Genomic DNA, 19459 nt, shown 5'->3' with positions numbered 1-19459 from the left:
CACACACACTTCCGTAATACCTACCTGTCCATGGCTTTACAGACAGCCCCATGTATATGTCCATGTGGTACCCCATCCTGCATCACACTTGTTAACATACACACATTGATACCACTCAGTAACATATCAGTCCTCTATACACCTACACAGGCGGTAACAACACAAGGCCTGTTACTACTTTACCTGACTGACCTGCGTGTAGTGGTTTTACATGGCCTCACTGCTGTCATTCAGTATGCACCCTCTGTATGTCCGGGCATCATGAGCATGGCCCCTATATGTGTGGGCTACAATGCGCTATCCACTATATACAATGCAGACAGGTGCTACATATGGACACAGCCTGACATTAGGGGCGTATATGTAGGACCTGATTGCAGGTAACTGTATTACACACCTATGGCATTCCTGCACACTGCATTACAGATTAACCTGAGTATCCTGCAAGGGGTGGGCTGGGGTCCCACGTGTCCATCATAATGGCATTACTTCCACCACCAGCTATTGGCCACGTAATATACATACTTCCCATTAGACAACACCCACTATGATGATTTACATTTTGTTAGTCAGTGCTGATCTGCACAGTTGATGGCTATGGACCACTACCCACAGGGACAGACACTATTGTCCATAGCAGTTGTTCAGTTGAACATCATTACAACAACACCATATGGCACATATAAATCATTGTACATCATCTATCCCATTATTATGGACCAGGTACTACATTCAGTTACATGCATATATACTTCACATACCTATTGTGGGAATGATGTCTGCTTGGATAGTTTGCTGGATGTTCTTATAGCTCTTTTCCTTTGCCTTAGGTTTATAATTTTTTCTTTCTTTCTCTCTCTCTCTCTCAGCCTCTCTCCAGTAAATGGATTGAGTTGCTTTGAATATATTGCAGCATGGTTTTGTAGGTCATGCACACGATCAGCTGATGGCCTCTGCACCAATCAGTGTCCTCCACTTGCTAACTGCATGCAGCTTTCTGTGTAGTACTTCCAATTACCACTGTCATGGTAACCACCTACTATAAATCCCTACATCATGTGGGCATGGTCCCTTTACCTTTCCTGTGTGATGGACATCCTTCCTGTGTGTGGCATCAGTGTTACAGACAATAGGTAGCAATACCTCTTACAGGAGAACCTGCACACTCAGGCCTGCTACATATCTGTAGGGGGGTTCTAGAACTAAAGACAGAGTGTGAGTAGAGTTGATATATGCATTGTATAGTACTGGTGTTACAGGGTTTGTGCATACATACTACTTTTCCTTGGAATGCAGTCTGTCTGTATAGCTCTCAATTGTGGGCCTATTCTCTTGATGGCCAGAGGTGTGCCTATTATGTTTTGTCTGACCACCACACAGGTCTTGTGTCAGATATTTCACTGGCAGTGTGTGTGTTGAGTGCTATCAGTACATGGTTACATCCATTTCTGTTTCTAACTTCAAATTCCTGACTAAGGGTATGTTGCAGACTATCCTGTAACACCAGTGACTTGCTTAGTGTATGACAACAGTTTTCCACTTATGGGCCTGTGTTCCAGCCTCTGTCCTCCACCTACATACCAGGCTTTGCACATATGACATGCTGTCAGGGGTTGTTCTGTAGTGGGCTGTGAGTATGTCATCCTGTCATTCCTGCCATCAGTCCACTGCTGTTGTGTTCCCCGCACATATGGTGGGGTTGGGGCCATATGTGTGTGGGCTTCCCCTACACAATACATGTGTGCCCTTATGCACTCCAGAGGCCAGTGTATGTAACAGTGGTATATTGCCCTGTATTATTGAGTAATGGGGGGGATGCACCATAACTAACCTAGGCTGTTACAACGTGGGGGTATCAGGGGTGAGCTGCCTTAAGGTATCTGGATGTACATTACCATACAATCCACCTTGGGTAAATGCAGGCCTACTGCCACCTCCCATTTAGACTGTTCTGTTTGTCAGTGTGCTTGCGATGGTGTCAGTTATGCCTTGTTATGTAACGGTTACATCCCATTGTGTCAACTGAAGTCTTTACCCCCTAGATATTGTCTACAGAGTGTAGATAGATGCTGCTGAACTATACAGCTGCATTACTTCTGTTGATTGTTTGGTATCCTGTGGCCAAGTCTGTCTTTACTATTGTACTACTTGATGGCCTCGGCCTGGACAGCAACATTTGTAAACCTTTCCAGACTACTGTATTAGTATAACTGTTTCACAGTTGCAGTACTCAGTTTATTTGGATGTCTGTTTCCAAACAGCTATATGACATGGCATATACAACTGTAATATTGCACAAATAAAGCTTTCCCATTTATGCAAACCTGTGTGTGGTGTTATATCCTTTGACCTCTCTGTGGGTATATGTTGCAGGCAATGATTGTCAGTTGTATGGGTGGCTCATACAGTCTCCAGTTGGTAAGATGGTAACTGTAGGAATACTGGCTGTTCCATATTGTGTGCACCTTCTACATATGTACCTTACTATACATATATCTGCATGTATATGTGTAGTTACATATATATATATATATATATATATATATATATATATATATGTGTGTGTGTGTGTGTGTGTGTGTATATCTGTATCTGCATATATGTGTTTGTGTATATATATCCTAGGGATGTTGATTGCTTCCACATTGTACATTCCATATGGGAGCCAGACTGTACTGCATGATATGTTACTGATTCCAGCCTGACATCATACAGGTGCGATGGAGTACTGTTAACATCTTGTGCCCATGTCATGTTAGGTCCTGGGTATCGGGGCTACAACAATTGGTAGTGTATTGCAGGGTAGACGTGTTTGACTGGGGGGGGGTACCTAATCATACAAGACGTATGTTGTTTGGGGCCTCTCAACCCCAGTAACAGTGCATGTGGAGATATATGATTATGTTATGTTCCCATTGTTATCTACAGATGTATGTCCATATATACCTATATATATATATATATATATATATATATATATATATATATATATATATATACATACACACACACACACACACACACACACATATAGATGTAGACATATATGTCTATAGATGTATGCATTTATATATATATATATATGTGTGTGTGTGTGTATGTTTCTATATTATAGCTATATCTACATGTATAGATATGTTTTATCTATTTAGATATTAATATATATACACACACACACAATACATCTGCATGTTGGAGTACATTCCCTGTACTGTTGAATGACTGGGATGGATGATATGTTTGTGAAAACATCATGCTTTATGTATATCTGACATGACTTAGTGGTAAATCATTTTGGCTATGGTGTGCAAGGTCCTGGGTTTGAGCCTTGCAGAGGCAGTTTATTTTGTTGCTAGGCAGAACAAGGGCCATTGGATACAAAGTGATTAAGGCACTTTTAAGCAGTTGTAAGCGGGTTTGCGTGGGTTTGCGTGGAGGTAAGCACTGCTATCTTCCGGTTACTGTTTCTTAATCTCAGTTAGCTTTTAAATTGCTTAACCTGTGTAGGCATTGCTTACCCCCATGCAAACACACTTAAACCTGCTTACTGCTGCTTAAAAGTGCTTACTCCTGCTTACCCCCATGCTAATTTCTTTAAAAGAAAAAAAAGGGCTGATAGGAAAGTGGTGAAAAAGGGGGCACAAAGAGGGAAAGACATTAAGAAAAATAGCTAGGGATGTGCAGGAAGGGTGTAGAGAAGGTCCATAGCTGCCCATTTCTTCTACAGCAACGGCTGTGCATATACCCTGAATTTGGACGTAGATTTGAATGCTCAAACCCCTGAGAGAGGGCTGAGGACAACAATAATATGTTGTGATGCCAATTAGACCTGATTACATGTGTCCAGTAGACATGTGTGTGAAATGGACAGCTATGTATGGGGCATGATTTTTTTGGGGAACAGATTGCCATTTTTTTTTAAGGTGAGAGTGGGATGTTGGGGAGGGGCAGTAGGTATATTTGGGGAGGTAGGTTGGGTAGATTAACAGACAGGACAAACAAGATGCATACAGGGGCAGTATATGACACATGTCAGGGGTAAACACCTTGATGGGGAGGGGTGTTGGGAAATCAGAAGTCCATGAGACCCCTAGTGGAAACAGTGGGACTGAGGCCCACATCCCTATAGCCTTAGTTTGGACAGTGCTATGGCTGTTGTCATCATTATACGTGGACTGGTTTTACCTGCATTATGCACCTCTTACCTGGTATACCTGTGGAGGAAATGTTTGTTAACACTAGCTAACTGTTTCTACACATACTCCCAGATTCCAGGTTGATGTTGTGCACATAGCTATCCAACTCTTTCTGCACAGACTCTGGCCATGTCTTGACCACATGCAGGTGTACCAGGACATATCTAGACCATTGCCCTCTTCAACCTTTATTGACTTGACATACACATATACATGCTTTCCTACACAGTTATATTATGTAGCACAGTGTGGGTGATGGTGATCAGTGATACTTTATTATTCAGAGAAACTGCAACACTCACTATTCCCTAGAACACCAGAGTAAACAGTACCAGTACAGGGTATAAAGGTTTTTATTTCTCAGCACAGTGTTCATATCCGGCGTACCTGTGGGGGCAATGATTGTTAGTACTACCTGATTGTTGCCACACAAAGTTCCAGATTACACATTAGTATTATGAACATACATCTCACTCTGTTACTATACACACTCTGGTCACAGCATGACAACATGGGAGTATAGATAGGACATACTTGGCTTATTACTCTCCTTACAACTTCAGGAGTTGCTACAGTGACAGGTTTGTTCTCATAGATGTTTGACAATCACTTGTAATCCCTGTTTGCTGACTAAACATCTGGGATCATCCCACAGACTTCCCAGGGGGACAGGCAGCAGATATGGGCCCATATACTGGACATCCTTGTCCTACCTGTACAGTTGTGAGGTATGATTCTGTATGCAGTCTACTTCCACTCCCAGGATTCAGACCAGGGCTGTGTCTGCTACAACATAAAGACTGTCCATCAGAGTTGTGTGTGCTACATAGATATATCTCCTGTCTGCTTTCTGTCTTATAATTCTCCTGTGCTTTGGCATTCTGACCTTGTATTACAGCACTCTTATACAGATTTTCTAGACAGTTATATTTTGCAGGACAGTGTAGTGGTTCTCCCATTCGATTTACACACAGCTGGGGCATCCCCTGTCACTCTAGCCTCTAGGATCCACTGCTCCAAGAGGTCCCCCTTAGGCTGCTTCAGGTTGGCAAGTGATGCCTGACCTGCTCACCAGTTTGGGGTATGCCAGTGACACTGGTGAGGTCACAGGCGAGACAGTCCTAGGCCTCCGCCTTATACTGGGAGCCCTGGTACTGGCCCTGCAGCAGTCTCTGATCATGGTCTATGACAATGAGTCCTGCCATAACTCTGGACTCCTGGATGCACCAGCGCTGTGCCCGAAAGTGCACACCTCCTCCCCTTCCTGACATGGTACCTGCAAGGGTAAAATTACAACCAGTTATGAGATGTATTCCCACCTGTTGGGTTTAAGTAGGGATGATTTCTGTACTTTTCCATGATTGGCTGGTTTTGAAAAGGCTAAGCTATGGGCAAACCTGCTTACCTAGGGTTGGCATTGTTTAAAGGGGTATACCTCTGGGCACACTGAGTTAGCTGGTCTACACATTGCTTACACCTCCTAAGCTGGCCTCTGCAATGCTTAGCATTGCTTATATTAGACTTTGCATTATATTTTCTTTCTGGCATTGAGTTCTTATTCATTACATCTTATATGTATGCCTGGTATCTATAATTCATGTGTACATACACTGTATGGGGTCCTTGTGTTTTACTGGGGACTTCAACACTCTATTACAATTACACCTCACTTCTGGGCTTAGTGCTGTACTCCAGTTCACATATTTATGTTATGTAGTCGGCTATGGAACATATGACTGTATACTGATACCTTTCACAGGTTCAGTTTGATTTTACTATAGTAAGGATTTGTTTGGTGATAACTCATTCTTCTGTACTGTTGTGATGGCTTGGTGGCTTACTACTGTGACTGTAGTGTATAGGGTCCTGGGTTCAAGACCTGCAAGGCTGCTTATTTTGTTGCTGGGCAGAACAAGGGCCATTGCATACAGGGTGATTAAGACACTTTTGAGCAGTTGTAAGTGGGTTTGCATGAGGGTAAGCACTGCTAACCCTTGGTTAAATATGCTTACAGAGAGTTAGCTTCAGTATTGCTTAACCTGTGTGCGCATTGCTTACCCCCATGCAAATGGCCTTAAACCCGCTTACTAGTGCTTACATATGCTTACTACTGCTTATTGGTGCTTACACTTGCTTACTGGTGCTTACTCTCACTTGCAATTGCACTGATTTAGACAGTTATATGTAATGGTTCTTGGGAAGGTGGGGGAATTGGAAGCTGTATGGTGTTGTCATTCATTACACATTTTACCTTCCATTTGTATCCATGATTCCTGTGTACATATACTGTATGGGGCACATGTGCTTAGCTGGGGACTTTGCAACATTATGACACTGACACCTCACGTGCATTTAATGCAGTACTGCAGTTCACATTTAAATGTTATTTAGTAGGATATACAGCATAAACATTTTCATAAACTGATTTCACATGGAAAATGGAATGTGCTGGAGTGGGACTTGAACCGAGAATGCCTGGTTGTAAGGCAAATACTCTGCCTACTACACTATTGCTATACTGCTTCATTTGCATATATCTTCCTTGTTATCCTCTTCAGCCATTTAAGCTGCATTAACCATAGCTAAGCGATGGACACACCCACACACCTACGATTAGCTTTAATCAGGTTCATGAAAAAAAGGGTTTGTTTATTTTATATGCATTTACTATTGCTGTTGTACATGTGGGGGAATGTTGCTGGCGATATGCGGACACCTATGAGCAGTCTCGCTCATTCTTTTGGCCTTTCTGCTGTTCTTCATTGCTGGAGCATGTATATTCTGAGAGGTCTGCTCTTTGTCATGCCCCCTGTACTCTTACACACCCGGTGTAAGATTAGGAGCTCAGGCAGCATGCCTCATTAATATGCATGGCACGCTGCCATCCTACTCCTAAATGGACGCTTCCATGCAGGACTAAACTAGTCCTGAACAGAAGATTTGTAAATCTGGGTTAGGGAGAAAACATGATAGCTTTTCTGAACTCATGGCTGCCCCAAAACACTAAACCTACCAGAAGTTTTTTCACATGGCATCAGAACAAGAACTCATCGTGAGAACTGCATGGACTGGCTCTCCTACAAAGCAGAGGAAAATATATGGTTTGACAATGACTATTCATCAAAAATACTGCAAAGAAGAAAACATTTATGTGCCTTTTATAAAACAGATGAAAAGAATGGTATAAAAACTAATATTCTGTTCCCAGCATGTATCAAACTCTTTTTTACCTGAGGGAACTGACATTTTAAATCCTCTGGAAAATGCAAATACCTATGCAAATACCATGCTCGAGACAATGAGAAGCTGATGTGAAGCACAATAAAAATTCCTACCTTAGGCAAGATAGCTATATAGGTGGGCACAAAATTACAGCAAAAAGGTAAAGATTTGTGTTTTTTTCTTTATAATAGTGTTTAGTAATACACACACACACACACACACACACACACACACACACACACACACACACACACACACACACATACACACATATATCTATATATATACATATATATCCATACATACATACATATACAGATACATATAGTCTTGTGAAGTGAATGGTAGGAAGAGGTTCCTTCCTTTCATGTGAATGGGGGGCATATGATATGGTGTAAGTAATAAGATAGTTCAGGTTGAGGGTGGTGGAACAGGGTGTGATGAGGAAAGAGTGGGCATGGTGTTAGGCGTAAAAAGAAAAAAATCCCTATCTCAAGAGAGAGGGAGAAGAACGGCAGAGTAGTAAATAGGTAACACAACAGCCACCAACCTGCACCAGAATTTGGGTCCACTGAAAAAATTATATAGCACAAAAAATATACAAAACGATCCAATGAAAACCAAAGAACTCCAAGATAAATCTGTTTTTAATATGTAAAAGGTGAAGATAGGAGCATAAGTGCTTTCGTAGCAAAGCTACTTCATCAGATGCATTTCACAACTGAGAAATCCAGCTTCATTAAATACACTAAATAAATATCACATGATTAACAAACATGCATTCTTAAAGGCATACATCATAAAAGGCTCCAATAATAAAAACATGTAATAAAAAGTCTTATGTAATATAAACATATACATATATTATCCCTTAAAATTAAAAACTTATAATCACTTAAGTGATTGTCCACAGTTATTTTGATAAACTGATTAAATATTTTAGATTTAATTCAAAGATGAAATAGGTACTACTACTACTGTTCTTTTGAAGATGGGTTACAGCTGATTAAAATAATTTTCATTCCAAGATTATTATATGTAATTTGAATTGTCTTGTTATTTGAGGATAAATTAAACTTGAATTAAACTAACTAAATGATTTTTAACTTTTTATGTAATCCAAACAATCCCAGAAGTACTATAAAGCATTATATCATATAACAGCCTGAAGGAGGTATATGGTTTCCTGGTTTTGAGCCATACTCAGTACATCTGGCTTTAAAATGTATCTTATTGGTTAGTGCCTAATTATGAGTCAGGATGGAAATATACATATGAATGTATATTTATTAAGTCTAAATTAAGAATTCTTTCAAATGCATACACTAATAAAGATAATAAACTAATCTATTTTTTGAAGGATTTTGGGTAGTCATTTCACAAATCCTTCTAACTCCTTATAAATTATTAACATTTAAAAAACATTTAAAAACAGGGCTGGATTCATGAATACCTACACTAAAGGTACAGAATCTGTATTCAAGAGCATCCCTACCACATGTTGTGCTATCTACTCGTTCAGATGAGCACTAATATGAGGGGTAGCTTGATAGTAGGAGGAGCTTTTAACTGTATATTACAAAAGAAGATACAACACATTGTGGTATCCTTTATGAATCCTCCACAATATTTAAGGTTGGAATAAAATCATTAGGAAAACTAAAATTAGGAGGAAGAAAGTGAGAGTTATGCTTGTGTTGTTTATTCACTCAGAATGGTGCATACTTAGTGTAGGCATTAATGAATCCGGCCTTTTATCTTTAGGCATCTGAAAACTAAAAAGTGAATTTTCTTACTTTTTAAATTGCATGTATTCCCTTCTTTGCAAGCTTGAACAAAATGATAATTATTTTATTTATTTGTTTATTTAACATTTGTTAATCTGGTTGATCCAACTGAGCCAGAAACCCATTTTTAGTAAAGAACTAAGGAGAAAAGCTCCAGTGTAATACAAACAAATTATAAATGTACATTTAAAATTCATTACATTAAGAAAAGATAAAACAACTGGTAAACATTAAGCCAAACAAAGCAGTTACATAAGGCAGAGAAATCATGAACAAAGTAGGCAGTAAATAAAATTGAAAATTAAGATAAAGATTATGTACAAATATAATTACAAATTAACTATCTGATTCATTTGACTTCCAATTTCAAGAAATAGTCATGATAGTTATAGCCATGAAAAAGGAAGAGAGTCAGTAAAAGGATAGAGAAACTTGAATTTTCTTTAGTGCAAGGCAATGGTGAGAATTGTAAGGTTGGTTAGTCAAAAATCAAGTGATTTTATTATAAGTTTGTTCAAACTTGGTGATAAATGTGGATTGTAAGTTTGAAAGGATGGGAACAGCATATAGTAGGCAAGGTAGGAGGAATGCCTGAACTAGAGTTGGAGTCTGATGTAAGGAATTTTTTGTTCCTATAAAGTAGTCTCCTTCTCTGACATTTCTCATCTTTACACATTTACCCAAACGCATTCCTTTCCATTGAAAAATGGCTTACTGGAAACCAGCTCATCTTAAATCCAGAAAAGAAAACTCCTTCCCTTCCTTCCTAGATCACTCTCCCATCTCAAACCTACCTTTACCATCTCATCACTTAACAGCACTATCATCAAAGTAGAACCTCATACTAAGCACCTGGTTACCATAATTGACAATCAATTAAAATTTGATCTGCACATTCAACACATATATGATATTAAATATCTTTTGTATTTTATTCCTTAAAGTTAACATGCTTTCTATCCTAGAGAATACTGAAATGTGACAACTGTAATGACAATTTGATATCTAATGGAAATACTAAAGAATTATCTTACACAAATGCTAAAATGCCATTTAAACCAGAATTATATAATGCCTCTAAATTGAGAATTCATTTTATTCTTTTTTTATTAAGATGTTTATGCCAGTCTCCTGTATATTAAGATCAAGTATTACTGTAACAATTCCAAAGAAAGCAAAAAATGGCATTTGTGTGTTTTATTGTGTGTTTGTTTAAAGGGCTTCTTTCCAGTTTACAGAAGGTTGTTTTGCTTACAGTAACTGTCTTTAATGTAAGAATATTTGTAAAATTAAAATTTTGATGTAAATCAATACATTATGAATATATGAAATCATGAAATGAATAACTTGTGGTATAGAATATATGATTCATATGGCCATTTGGTCCTGCAACACTTTCTGTACAAAACCACTCGGCCACAGAAACAAATGGCCTGATTCTAAAAAAAACTTGCTCTCAGTATAAGTGACCACTTACTGCAATACTGAGAGCAGGCTGAGAGCAGGTGTTTAGTAATCTGTCTGCCTTTGCAAGCCTGTTTTATAGAGGTGTATTGTGAATGACCGAACCACCAAAAAGTCGAATGCATAATACCAAAAAAATAAGTTCAATCATCCACAATATCAAAAACAAACAGAAAATGAACATAGTAATATCAGGGGAGGAAATCTATTTCCTTTCCAAATATTAAAACTAACCCCTCCCCCCCATAATACTAGCTATGGCAACTCAAATGCACTGAAGAATGGTACTAAAGGAAATAGATTCCTCACTTACATGTTGGTACATTTGTGGAGCAACTATGTACCACAAATTTATCTGAATAGTGGAAGTATTAAGAGAAGGTTTTAATGATAGTAAGGTGCAGGGTTGGGTGCAGGGTTAAGGTTGGGGGAGAGGGCAGTATTAGGATTAGGCTTAACACCCATTATTAAGGAGGGCAGAGGGGCTCTGTCTCTCTGTACCACCTTAGTAATGGGTACTAACCCTAACACTGCCCCTTCTCCGAACAATAACCCTATACCTTACCATCATTAAACCTTTCCTGGAACATTGCCACTACACAAGACAGACTCAGACACACAAAACACACTCACATATAAGCACACACATGCACAGACACACACACACACACACACACACACACACACACACACACACACACACACACACACACACACACACACACACACACACTCAAACCCCAAAACCCACTTACCTGTATTGACATTCCATACCACTGACATATTTACCATTCAGCCATGTGTACTGCTGACATTAAATCACACCTTTGTGTTTGTCAAACAAATTTACATTCAGTCAAACACAGGAGACCTGTTTATAGATATGCATTTCACCAAAGTAAGTGACATATTCTGAGAGCAAATCTTTAGGAACCAGGGCTGGCAACTCTTTTGGAGTCTGACTCGAACAGTATCTCTACAAATTAGTGACATCCACAGATATACTCCACACATGTAGTTGTCATGTGCTGTGGAGAGATTGCAGTATGTAGAATGTTCAGACAGTGGCCAGCTGCACCTGTCACTAGGCAGCTGGTGTATACTGTTATAGATTTCATGGTTCACTTCCACATGCATGAACCCTTTTATTGAGTTCCATTGTGGGGCATATGTATACCTGCAATGAAACATACAAGGAGGAATATACTCGTGTCTGGGGGACCAGTCATGTCACATGTTCCAACAGAAAAAAACCCCATCAAAAAACAGACTTAGAAGCGCTAAAAACTTTAATATACAGCACAGCTTTTGGGTTTAAAAGAATTCAAAAAGATAATCATGTGACACAGCCCCAATCATCATCTGTGTTAATTGATTTGAGTTTTACTTTGCACTGAAGAAGGGTCTAACCCAAAAGCTTTGCTATATATTAAAGTTTTTAGTGCTTCTAAGTCCGTTTTTTGTTGTTTTTTACTCATTTGGTTTACCAGATACTTGGTTTACTACAACTTTGATACATTTTTTGCTGACATGTTACAAAGTGCACCAAAATGAAACTGTTTTAAATACATTTATCTAGTATCCCATAAGGAATGTTATACAGTATACTGGACACAGGATAGTCATACAGACAAGCTGATATTTACAGATGCTTTCTTTGCTTAGACACCTCAGGAGGGGCACTGCAATACAGTCTATACTCATGCAGCAAGATTTTTGTTGCATGTGACATGCTACATGCTATACAACATGGCACTGAGCAAACATTTGGAGAGGCAGGTGAACATCTTGGCAGGAATTTCTATACTAGTTGTACGAGCAGTAGAAGGGTGGGAGAGGTGGGGGAGATATGCTGTTGAACAAGTGAGGCAGAGGTGTGTTCAGTACATGGCATTATTTGGAAATCAGCATCTGGTCCACAACTATGGACCATGACACAAACAACACAGAACAAAATGATGCATGAGTTATTGTACATAGGCTTAAATGTTGTGTGTACTGGGGACACAGGTCAAGCTGTAAGGGACTGTCAGGAAGATCTATCAGATATCACCCTACCTCTCACCTCTTAGAGCAAGAAATCTAGATAAAGTCATGGAAAATGGGGGACAAAGGACCAAAAATAGGGGACGATTTTTAATTTTTTAAATTATAGTTGATAGAATAACAGGATTTGAGTTAGCATGAAATTTCTGAAGGGTATAAAGCCTAAAACTGAAATGCCTGTCATTATATTCTGATTTGAATCCTCAACGATTTGCCAATGATTTGCTAGAAAACCACAATTTTATGTTAAACAGACTAAAAATATGCGGCGAACCTCTGGATATTCTGTGAAACTCTGTACAATTGAGAGGTATGGATATCACCACACACACACACACACACACACACACACACACACACACACACACACACACACACACGCACACATGCACTCAGATAGATTTTTGGATGGGCAGGGAATAATTATCATCACTTGCCCAGGTGGGAGTGAAACAGTGTCAGGTAACTTCAATGCTATGAGATGGTATGTGAACATGGAACCTGAAGCACAATACCCTGATAGGTTGTGAGGTGTCAAAGATCACACTTTTCAGTGGTGGGGTTAGGCTGCCATGACATGGCCATTGCAAATGATCAATGTGTTAGCTTGCAGTGCTGATGCAGTCTATAGCAGGGAAAGGGTAGAATTACAGGTCTACGAGCTTTCACCATGATGGGGCATAAAGTGTGTAGAGATCCTGATAAGCACTGTTGCTCATGATGTAGTCATCACCTATGATTGGGAAATGACTGCAAATGGCAGGCTGTTTGCCTACAGATGACAGGAAATGGGAAGAAGTAAATGAACATGAACATGCAGCCTAAAGAAGTGTCCCAGGGGCTGAACCAGAGGAGCTTTGTTGTCTATGACCTGGATGACTTCCATGACTGGCAGTGGCAGGCTGTCTAATCACAAGTGACAGTGATGCCATTTCATCAATGTGTTTTGTAGTCTGATTTGCAACACACAGTGTATGACCTCCCAGAATCTTAACCTTTCAGAGGCCATAGAAGGCATGATTTAATGAAGGCAAGCTTGATGACGGTAACAGTGTTTCTCATGGAGGCATCTATGGAGTCAAAAATTGCCAGCAGACTATTTAGCAGCACTGTCTTATCCCTGTCCTATACTCCTGTAAATACATGGAACAGACCATCCATCTCCACAATATCGTGAGTAGTAGCTGATTATACCAGATCACTGACCTGCACATTTTTTAGTTAATGTCAAGTGTTGCAGCTGTGTCAGGAGATGGTACTGGACTCATAGTTGTGCATAACCTACTCAACCATCATCTATCCCCTTTGGTGGGAATCTGCACCTTGGAGTCCTCAAAAACAATGACTATTTCATATGCTGTGTACTCTGGGGATACAGGTGGAGGCAATAAGGAATTCTCAGGTAGATGATGCGTATTATGTCCTTGTGAGGCTGTATGTTTAATGTGTACCATTACAGAGGCCACTATAATGGTGGATGTGGTTGACCCTTCCGCCGTAGAGTTGTAGACAGTGCCACAATATCATCAGTGCTAGTTTCATATTAAAATCACTGTCAGCCACAAGTGCCTTGCTAATGTTATACCCATGTTGCCCTGTTGTGCTGGACCCTCTTCCAGCGTATCCATGAAACCAAAAAATATATGATACCACTGTCTGCCCATGCAAATGTCCCTAAAATCTTCTATGGCATATACAAAATTACACATCAAAATACAGGTACAGAATACTTTGAAAGACACACCTTGTCATCCAGTTTGTTGTAGTTGCAGACAAGAGGTGCCTGGAAAGATAAATATGCAGAAGGACTTTGGTCAATCAGTAGAATGTACTATGCTGTATTGTAATGGATACTACTAACCGTATGATTCTCTGACTGATACATGGGTGGCTGGTGCCAGCCCAACTTCCACAGTGAGACCAAAAATTCCTAAAACTTAGTGACCTGCTTCATTGCTGGTGACCCACACCCTATGATGGACCTGTCTGTCATAATGTTATTTTCCTTCACATCTTTAACTCTTATAGAACCTAATCCAGAGATGTAATATGGACATGCAAAGCAGTCACATTCTGCATCAGTCCCTGCCGAATCTGGTCCTGATACTGCTTGTCTGTTGCACCTTCACTCAGGAAGTGTACACTACCTCCCCATGCACCACCTTCCCATACTGGCCTTTCTACACTATCCAGATTACTTTTTTCTTCCTTTCTCTCACAGTTTGTCTTACTGTTCAGTTTTTCTTGCATTCATTCAACATATTTTAAGTAAAGAGGAATGCTCTCTGATAACTGTGTATGAAACAACTGCATTAAGCTGGAGTCTGAGGTGTGCAAGAAGCAATGGGCATTTCTTTTTACAGTAAACTCTCAGTTAACTGGAACTCAAGCAACTGGCACTCTCAAGCAACTGTCAGAAAAAGAATCGAGGAAGTACAGTGCAATTTGCATGTATTGCACTTTCTGCCCCCCCCCCACACACACACACACACACACAGAAACATGCTTTACATTTTTAGAGTTTTAGAGTTTTAAAAAGGAAGATAGGAATAAAGTCCCTCTTTCCCCAACTTGAGAATAAATCAAACCAAACAAATAATATAGGGTACAGTATTAGTCAGGCCTTTTTTAATAGAAACTCTGAAGCAACCAGAAACTACAGTCATCTGGCATCTACCAATCCCCATAGGTGCCGGTTAACTGAGAGTTTACTGTACATGCTTAACAAGCTTTATATCCAATAATGGCCTAAACAAAACTACTCATAGTTAATGGAAGAAATTCAGTCTTGCTTTTGTTTTCCCCTGAATCCTTGTAATGCACCCTAACTGACCAAGACTGTATTGTAATAACTCAAGTGTAAATAACTACATTGCATTAGGAGTCTGTGGGCTACAAGACCTCCAGAAATCATGGGGATTCTAGATGCATTGAGATATATTTTACATTTTTTTAAACAATTTCATTCAATGGTGACCTGAACAAATACTGTGATTAACTGCAGAAATTGACAGTCTTGCTCTTCAACTTTGGTTTTCCTGGAATCCTTTCTGCACATTCTGACTGACCAAGACTACAGTGTAATAACCCTGAATCCTTTCCACACACCCAAACTGACCAAAACTACTCTGTAACAACTAAATTATGCTGGAGGTCTTGGGACAACCAGCCACCAGAACCCATTGGGTTATAGCTGCTCTGAGATGAGTTTTTTCCAACCTTTTGATTCAATGATGGCCTGAACAAAAATCATACATAGAGAAGGAAATTGAATCATATGTTTTTATTTCAAGGAAGAAATGAGTTGTATCCAAGTCTTAATACTCAAAGTTAACTACACAGCAATTCACAATAAACAGAAGAAAAATGCATATGATGATACATAAATCATATCTACAAACAGTACCTGCCTGTCTACAGCGCTTTATAAATGGTAGATATGATTTATGTATCATCATAAAACATATCTACAAACAGTACCTGCCTGTCTACAGCACCTTAAAAATGATGGTCACTTTCTGTGTATCCCTGTCTGGTCTTAAACTGGGATGAGAATTAAGGAACAAATTACCACAATCATATTTCACGTCACTGCTGTCATATGAATATGCATGTCTTCTCACCCCTACCTGCAAGACACAGCCACCTTATGTGTACCCTTCTGAAATCACACTTGGACAAAAATTGAAAAAACAGACAGAACATATTTGATGTTAGATGTGTATGAACCGAACACTTCTTTACCTGCCCCCAAAAGATAGCCACCTGTATATGCATCTGATGTTTGATTGTGAGGAAAATAAAAAAATATATATAATAATGTTTACAACTTACTTTTAAACGGTACACTGTTCCTGTACAAACTTAGTGACCTCTGATGCACCCCTCTGAAGTTTGTGAGGAAAGTTACAGAAATGATGAATACACTGTCCCTAGCTCTACACAAGATAGTGACTTCCAAGGTTCGGAAGGAAAGTAAAAACATAATGACATCATCCCCAGATCTCCAAAAAAGCTACAGTTACCTTCTGTGTATGCCTTTGAGCTGGGCTAATTTTAGACTTGGGGGATTCAAGGCAGAGGCCGCTACTAAGCCTGTGTCAAAATTCACTTAGACATCAATAATGTGTAGGGACCAACAGCCCCCAGAAGCTCTGAAGGACTGGGTATTCTGTGATGCATTTTATTCTTTTGAGAAATGACTGCAAAATGAGCAAGTAACAAGAGGATCAGATACTTTCATCCAGACAACTCTCAACAAGCAGTTATAGCCACATCTGTGTATAATTGATGTTGGATTGTGTAGAGAGAATGCATTTTATCTTTGTTTCAAACAAAACATTTCCACAAATTAAAATATTCCAAGTTGCTTCACATAAAATCACACCAGTTCTGCAAAGCAAAAATGATAAGCATACAGCAGGAACCTGATCATTTTCCTCTACAGACAACCCCAGCAATTATACCTACTCTGTGCATATCAAGTGTCAAGTTTAGTCCATCTTACTTCTCACAAATACACAGTAGTCCTGCAAATCCAGATTGTATCGACTACTTAAAAGTCAGCAAATTACAAGAATCTCAAGTTACTTTCATCCAGCCAACCCGATAGCTCTCAACCTCCTACCTCCAGAATAAGGAACAAATCCAAAATAATCAGGGCTACTTTTTAAAATATTAGTACATTTAACATGAAGAATAGGACAAAATAAGAGAATGTGAAATAACATACATTTTCTGAAACAAAAGAAGTCAGTGACTCTAATTGTTGCCATTATTTATTAAGTGTAATCCACCACCTTTTTTCCAAAAATTACCATTTTTAGGGGGAGGAAGAGAGAGAAAATGTTGAGTCAAAATCAGGGACATTGGAGAGATATGCCGAGCCCCCACCCAGCAGTAAAGCAGTAATAAACGTGAGATCTGAAGCTTTACCTTTCCTAACCCAGTACGCAAAGACAGGTTGCCACACATTGTAGTTTTACAAGTTACTACACAAAAATCAGAAAAATAAATATTACCTTAAAATATTTTGTTGATCATTGCCAGCATCACAAAATAATAATAATAATAATAAAAAAATAATACTTACTTCGCTGCTTGCCACTGTCTCACACCATTCCTCTCAACTGAACATAATCCAGCACACAAAATGCAGTAAAGTTGCAATTTAAAACGTCCTTGATGTTGGTTTTTGTTTGGTAACAGTATATGATCATCTCTGGTTACGCATGTGATGTTATGTAGTTTAATTTAAAAAAAAGTGCATCATATCGATGCTAGTCCCTCCAGTTATGTTGTATGAGATTATGGAAACCTAACAATGTAAGCGTGACTGCTGATATCTTTGTTTGTGTTCAATGTAAGCGTGACGTGATGTTCCTTCATTGACTTGAATGGTCAAGTCAAGTGAGCCACTTGAGTGCCTTTCATGCCATGGGACGGGTGCATTTTTTTCAGTCAGGGCTCCTTGTCTTAATTTATTTTTAGAGCAAAGAAACTACATATTTCTTTGCTCTAAAAATAAATAAATAAATTGGAAAGAGAGCCCTATCAAGGACGGTGCCCTAGGAGATCACCTAGTTGGCCTGTGCATAAGGCTGGTCCTACATGTCACTATAGGTAATTCAGGATTTCTGGAAAATATCAGCTCTCTGCAGATTGTTTAGATTTTGTTGAACTATTCAGTATGCATAGTGTGACTTTTTGAAATGAGATCTGTGTTACTACTTAATTCAACTCTTCTTTAGAAAAGATCAATATGCGATGTGCTACTTATTCATAAATGTTTCTTTGTCTGTTGATCACCCACATCATCTGCTATGTCTTGTGTTTCTAGGATGTCATTCTGTGCAGTGGTTGCAGTCAAGCCATTGAACTATCAATAGCAGTGCTGGCGAATCCAGGTCAGAATATCCTAATACCGAGGCCAGGATTTTCCCTCTACAAGACTCTTGCTCTGAGTTTAGATATCCAGATCAAGCTCTATGATCTACTGGTACGTCATGTCACGTTAAAATAAATTTACATAATTACTGTGCTGGCACTGCTCAGAGTTGATCCAGTACAAGGCCGGTGTGTATGCTTATTAAAATAAAAGACATTCCATTTCTATAAGATGAAATTGTGCAGATAATGCCAGTGATTTATTAACTCTAATTTCTGGTTATTATCATGACTCCACCATAGGTTTTACATTGTATATCATAAATATAGAATAGTTATACTCAACATTCCAGTTTTCATTCACCCAAAAGATTATTTTCAAGTAGTGAAATGATTGCATTGGCAAAGCCCATGATACTATACTGTTCATGAGAGCTTTCATGATTTTATTAAAACAGACAACTCTGATTTCACTCTTGAGTAAGAACTGGACATCCTTTGTGGATAGAGAAACCCTGTTGCAAATGAAGTGAAACAGTAGCCAGAATGTATGTGGCTGTTTTAATCAGCCCCATACAGGATACTGAATAAAGAAAACTGGTAAACAGCTGTGATAGAGGAAGAAAAATACAATTTCCATAGGGTAAGCATTGTATTTCAGTATGTAGGAGAACAGAATCCCTGCTGGTGGTGAAGAAGAAATTACAGGCTAAAAAGGTTAAGATGACAACTGGTAGATTAATTCTCTTCTGAATGATGCTTTCCTAGTAGATGTCATGTGAAGGCAGTCTGTCACTGAAGAGGAGGAGGATCAGCAGTGTTGGACGCAACATAGGCTTGTACTTGACTCGGACAGAC

General features: G+C 39.1%; 1 protein-coding gene across 2 annotated transcripts in view; it reads left to right on the top strand.

The window, feature by feature from the left end:
- The window catches only part of TAT (tyrosine aminotransferase), a 261202-nt gene that overhangs the window by 76219 nt on the left and 165524 nt on the right, over positions 1–19459 (top strand). For both annotated transcript variants that reach the window (XM_044081482.1, XM_044081481.1), the window contains exon 5: positions 18555–18713. In XM_044081482.1, the coding sequence (XP_043937417.1) occupies positions 18555–18713 (159 nt within the window). The remainder of the gene's footprint in view (positions 1–18554; positions 18714–19459) is intronic.

Source organism: Protopterus annectens, chromosome 8.part0 (assembly GCF_019279795.1).
Source record: "Protopterus annectens isolate FY-2018-M chromosome 8.part0, PAN1.0, whole genome shotgun sequence".
Taxonomy (NCBI): domain Eukaryota; kingdom Metazoa; phylum Chordata; order Ceratodontiformes; family Protopteridae; genus Protopterus; species Protopterus annectens.
This window is presented reverse-complemented; position numbering and strand designations above follow the sequence as displayed.